This window comes from Cannabis sativa, chromosome 3, assembly GCF_029168945.1.
Source record: "Cannabis sativa cultivar Pink pepper isolate KNU-18-1 chromosome 3, ASM2916894v1, whole genome shotgun sequence".
In the NCBI taxonomy this organism is placed as follows: domain Eukaryota; kingdom Viridiplantae; phylum Streptophyta; class Magnoliopsida; order Rosales; family Cannabaceae; genus Cannabis; species Cannabis sativa.
In genome coordinates, this window is record NC_083603.1 from 62,162,561 (window position 1) to 62,169,200 (window position 6,640).

Genomic DNA, 6,640 nt, shown 5'->3' on the forward strand with positions numbered 1-6,640 from the left:
ATCATCTTTATTAATTGAACCATACAAAGTATCATAATTAACAAATATGCCCCTAAAACTCTTTCTTTACAATTTCGCCCTTACTTAGTGAAAAATTCACAAATAGACATACTCTAATTTGAGAATTATAATTGATTAATCAAAACCAATTATATGAGTCTTACAAGCAATATTATCTCAACTAGTGCGGGGACCATGGGTCTATATAACCGAGCTTCCAATAAGCAGATCAAAAATTTATTACTAAAATTCACTAACTTATTAATTCTTCGTTGAATCCATGCGTAGAACTTAGAATTGCACTCTTAGTATATAGAATGCTCTATATGTTCCACCATATAGACACATCATTACTTATCCATTGTTATAATCCTAATTTTATCAATGATCCTCTATATGAATGATCTACACTGTAAAGGGATTAGATTACCGTTACACCGTACAATGTATTTAATCCTTAAAATACTTAATCCCGTATAAATGATATTTCAGCTTATGTGAAATGAGATCTCCACCATTTATTTTCGTTTGGTCAAGGAGTCAAGGAGTGGTTGGAATATGTAGATGGTGAGGGAGTTGTTTAATGTGGCTGATCAACAGAGTATTTGTTCTTTACCAATTAGTAAATTTCCGAAAGCGGATTCTTGGATGTGGCACTATACAGCTGACGGGACTTATTCATTGAAAAGTGGATACTTTGTGGCGTCGCAGTTGGATCAATTTGATCCTTCCCCTTCTAAGAGTTGGTTCGCAGTATGGTGGAAAGGGTTTTGGAAAACTTCTTTGCCTAAGAAAGTTTTAATATTTGCTTGGCGTGGGTTTCATGATGCTTCCTACATATGTGGGGCTTCAGAAAAGGAAAGTGGTTGATCATACTAATTGTCCTATATGTGGTTTCAGTGTGGATTCGAACAGTCATGCTGTGTTCCTATGTCGTGGTTTTAAGAAAATTTGGAAGGAATTGCGTGTTACTATGTTGAATAATCTCTCTATGGATATATCATTCAAACAAATAGTTCTGAAGGCTTCGGAGATACTATCTAGATCTGAGTACGAATTGTTCCTAGTTGCGGCTTGGTATATTTGGAGTGAAAGGAACCAAATTGTCCATGGTCGCAAAGCCAACCCTTCTGATGTTGTGGTCTCACAAATGTTTAAGTTATTTAATGAGTACAGTCAATGTTCGAGGCATAATGTTATGGCAAAGGGATCGACATGCTTATCTCCAGAACGATGGGTTAAGCCGCCTTTGGGAGCGTATAAACTAAATGTTGATGCGTCCTTGGATGTTAATTCTAATACTATAGGCATTGGGGCAAGAGTTCGAGATACTACTGGGAATGTGCTGGGATGTCTATGTAGATCCTTATTTGGTATACTTTATGACTTTAAAATATTATGATATTCCTAAGATAGGAGGGTGTGGAGTAGTTTTGTTGGGGTTATGGTTGGACCGGAGTGAGACTTTTCCCTCCGGTGTATGGTTTTTATTTACCGAATTTGTAATTGTGCTTCTTTTGTTGTTGTTTTCATTTATTAGGATTGACCATTTATTTTCTCTCCTTGTATTTTTTTTTTCACTTATTCTCTGTTTGTTAATTTTTGTAGGGAATTTTACAGTCATATTAGCAGAAGCTGTTGCATTAATGGTTGTGTTGGATTGGTCTCTCACTCTTGGTGTTCCTCTTCATGTGGTGGAGTCAGATTGCTTAGCCTTGGTTTCGGCTCTCCCAAAGCGTTTTTCCCTTTGTAATGAACTTGGTTCTTTATTGGATGATATTGCTAGTTTGCTTTCCAGTTTTCCTGAGGCATCCGTAATTCATGTTCGTCGTACAGCCAACAAGGCTACTCGTGAATTAGCTGTGCATGCACTTAGGGTGGATGGTGAATTGGCTTGGATTGAGGATTTTCTCTCTTTTCTTATTGATGTATTAAGCTCTGATTGTTGTTAATAAGAGCTTAATTTCAATATATATATATATATAATTTTGTAATACCAAAAAGCTCAAAGCAATTACACTTTAACTACACTTAAATTTGATTAATTAATAATAAAAATAAAAATAATGTAAGTTATAAAAGTGAGAAGACATATTTATCATTTAATAAATCCAATATCTATTAAAATTCTTTTTTTTTATTAATTAGTTGTTGTTATTGATAAATGTTAAATAAAAAAATAAATAAAACAAGAAATTAGAAATTAGAAAAAAAAAAAATAGAACATTAAAAGAAGAGAATACCACATCATCTCTTCAAAACCCTCCTTCATATAAATATATATAGATATTGATATTGATTGTTAATTCATAATTACACAAAACAACAACTTAACATATATATTAATTTACAACTAAAACTTTAATCCAAATATCTTATGGTCTTCAATTTATTTATGATTTTCTCTACAAAGGTTTAGAAAAATAAGTTTACATTTATATAAACATATATATTTTTTTGATAGTATGTATACATAGTTTATGATTTTAAAATAATATACATAGTTCAAAACAAATTCAAAATAATACATTTTTCTAATTTTTTATGTCACAAAACTAAAATTGTCAATTCAGAACAATATATTTCACATTCTAAATCATTATTAAGCTAAGAAACTAATTTACATAAATATTCACTGATTAGTATAAATAATTTCAACAAAAAAATAAAAATAAAAAAATTGAAATCATACCAAATAAACTTATAAACTTTTTTCACATTTCAAATCAAACCATAGAAATTTCAAACAAAATAAATATTTAGAAAAAGAGAAGGAAAAAGAAAACATACGAATTGCAAGCTCTCATGATTGTGGCTGCTTACGGGTGGGAGAAGAAGAGAAGAAAAGGGAAAGAGAGAGGGTTTGTTGGGCAGAGAAGGAAAAGAAAAAGAAGAGGGAAGAGAAAGGGCTAGCTGGGTAGAGAAGGAAAAGAATAAAGATTAAGAGGGAAGAAAGAGGGCGATCTGAGGGCTGGGAGGCAGGGAGAAGAAGAAAGAAGAAAGAAGAAGAAGAGGGAAGAGAGAAGGCAGCAGGAAGAAGAGGAAAAGAAGAAAAAGAAGAGGGAAGAGAGAGCTACAGCGGGTTGGGCTGGGGTTTTTGGTTTTTTTATCTAAAAGACCCAATCTCAGCGGGTCCAACTAGGTCCGTCGAGATAGGGTACTTTTTGTACCTTATCTTAGCCGACCTAGTTGGACCTACCGAGATTGGACTTACTTATTTTATTCTTTTTTAAAAAAACATTATCAATCTTGAAGGTTTTATGTGTAACCCCGAAGATTAGTATCTATCTCACCAGTAACACGTAGCCATCGAGATTCTGGTGCCAAGATAGCCTAATTTATTAGTAGTGTGTTTTTATATTTTTTAGTAGCTATTAAATAGTTGGTTACAACTACTTAACTACTTACTAATTTTTATTCATATTTATGTATTTTAATTACTTGTTTTTCCTCAAGGTTGGATTGTTTATCTTTCGAAAGCACTTGTTTCCTCATTTTCGATGAGGACGAAGAAAATAAAAGCATCTTCAGTTTGGTGATTGGAGACGACACAGGTTAACGAAATGTCAACATGGGCATCGGCCTGGTGCTCTAGGCACCTTGCGCACTTAAGTGCCTAAGTTTGAAGTTATTCCGAATCTAATTTTGATGCCTCAAATATATTCGTGACATGTCTAATTAATGTCTAAGTGCAACGTTTGGGGTCATCTACACACTAAGACAATCCCCAAAACGGAAACCCTAGCCAAGTTGTCAACTTAGGGGCTGGGTGAAACCCTAAGCGCCTAGATAAACATCTAGGGGTCTGATCGACTCCTTTAATACCCATTCAGAATACTGAAGGATGGGCACTTGAAAACAACGAGATTCAATACCCATTCCATAGTCCCCGAAGTCTACCTAGAAATAAAGTTAGGGATCCTTTCCCAAGTTGACTGCTATAACTGGAGTAACTTCACTTCAGGTTAACAAAATGCATTGTTCATTAAGAATATTAATTTTCTTTTATTATTATTTTTGAAAAGTGATACTAGTTTAAGAAAAAATAACCATACTTATTATCTTGGGCTGTGAAATGTAGTCAAAACCCAAATGAAAGAGAAGCAAATTATAAGCTATAAAACTTGAAGGTTACAAGCAAAACTGTTAAAAAAATGAAAACTGTTAAAAAAAAAACATGAACAATATTAATAATAACCAAAACGACCAAAGTTTGTTCTGTGAAATCCATTCTTCTATTATACTTAATAAATTGTTCATGCATGTGCACTCGACAATTTTGTTACAGAAGTAAACGGTTAGCATATTGTACAGTTTGTAGTTGTATTGTACATACGTCATAGAATAATGTTACTGAGTATTGGGAAGTTTCCAACGGTAAAGCCAAGACCACGTAGGGTGAGATCAATATGAGTACCGTATTCTTCCGAACAACGCAACTCAATAATATATGTTCTCTCCTCATGCTCACGTACCACAACACGTTCCCATCTATATAATATATGCGCTGTCATTGGGCCATAAATGCACCCTTCGGATCCATACAAAAACCTAATCTGATCTCCTACAACAATTCAAATTTTTCTTTGTTTGTTTCTCTTTAAAGTTTTCTGATCGCGATTGATTGTAACTGTACTTTCTTTTTCATCGATACAGTATACATACAGTATAGTGGTCAATCTGTACTTAATTTTATGTCTGATGTTATAACAACAAATTAGCTATAGCTAGAAAAGTTGCATGTCAATGCATGCACATTTCCCATGCTACTATAACAAAAATCATTCAAAACCTTTGTCGTTTCGCTTATCCCCATGTGCAGCAATTTTTCCTAGACCACTAAACTAAATGCAACAGGACAAGAGGTACACAAAGTGCCACCGAGTGCCGCTACTAAGTCTCCACAGATCTATATATATTATATATCAAAAATGTCTACCTAACGGCATTTCTTCTTTTAACAGAATATACTTAAAAATAAAAAGAATATTCTGTTAAATTTGACGATTAGGTTTGATCTCCCGTTAACAAATAAACCTAATAATTAAAACCAAAAAATTAAACAATCTTTTAAATATTAATAATCTCTTTTTAAATTAAAAAAATCATCTTAACCATAAATATTAAATAGATTAATTAAAAATATCTAAATCATATACTATTTAAATTTAAATTTGATTAGATTTAATTCTGTATCTACTTTCTCATTATTTGTAATTGTTCTAAATCTGATCGTGCAAACTCATATATTAAACACAAAACTCCACCTTGAAACCATTCTCTGTTTTTTTTTCTTTCTTATTGGTTGGTGTTAATTCGCCCCGATGATTCAAGTGTCATGGTTTAGCAGAAATACCACTTCTATCTTTGTGTGATTGCAGATATATCACTTCTGTCATTGACCCACTTTTTAGTTTTATAAATGCAGATGTTCATATAATATTAACACTTTACAGAATATTTATAGATATAAACTTACATTACAATGCTATGTTAAAAAAAGAACTAAATAGAATAATCTACTACTCCAATAATAAATTTATTTACAATTTTATAATTACACTAATATTATTTTTAATACATTATTAAATAATATTTCAAATATAAATATTTAATTTTTTCAAACAAAACATTTGAAATCTTTAAAAATAAAATATATTCAAAATCTTAAAAAGACTAAAATCTTAAATAAAACTATCAATACGTGGCTCGACACGTACATTCACCTAGTATATATATATACATATTTATATTTATATCTATTTTATATAAAATGTATCTATATATATAAAAAAAAATAGTCAAGTTGCAGCCTGTCTTTTAACCATGAAGACGGCGGTCTCATTTCATCATCCTTTTGTTTTGGTGGAGAGTGATTCAAAGACTGTTATCAAGAACCTAAAAGGGAATGACCCTTTTTGGGGATTGAGAACTATGTGCGTTATTGCAAGCTCTTCTCTACTTTTATGACTAATGATAAATTTTTTTTTTTGTTGCTAGAAACTGTAACTACGCCGCTCATAATGTGGCCAATTGGGCGTTTGCCAATAATGTTACGGGCATGGTAGAGATATTTATTATACCTGTTAATATCTTTTGTAATGACCATGAGGTCTAACTTTAGTTTTATTTATAAACGCATTTTTTTTTAAAAAAAAATAAAAACTATATAAAAAGAATTTTTAGTTTAACCAAAATTTTTAATCTTTTACGATAACTTATTTTATTTCTAACAAAATAGTTTTATTAATATTATAATATTATTATATATATTTAAAAATAAAAATTATATAAATATTTTATATGATAAAATACATTTAATTATATATATATTTAAAAATAAACATTGCATTTATATATAATCACATTTATATATAAAATATATATATATTTAAACTTTAAATTCTTGATAATATTTATTTTAAAAATAATTAATAATATGTATATGCTTCTAATAATTTGTACACTTTCTTATAACTATAATCTCCTAACTACAAATTAAGAATATTGTATCTATCACTATCATTATTTTTTTAAAAAAAAATATATGTTTAGACATAATATATAAAATGTATTTTGAAAGTAATTAATTTTCTAATTAAACTCAAATTTTATCAAAATATTTTCTAATATAATCCCT

At 30.4% G+C, this 6,640-nt stretch overlaps 1 protein-coding gene across 1 annotated transcript; it reads left to right on the forward strand.

Moving 5' to 3' along the window:
• The first annotated feature begins 564 nt into the window (after positions 1-564).
• On the forward strand, positions 565-1,952 carry LOC133036216 (uncharacterized). Its single transcript, XM_061112730.1, has 3 exons — positions 565-746; positions 901-1,373; positions 1,609-1,952. The coding sequence occupies exons 1-3, from the start codon at positions 565-567 to the stop codon at positions 1,950-1,952; spliced, it is 999 nt and encodes a 332-aa protein (XP_060968713.1).
• Positions 1,953-6,640: the final 4,688 nt, after the last annotated feature.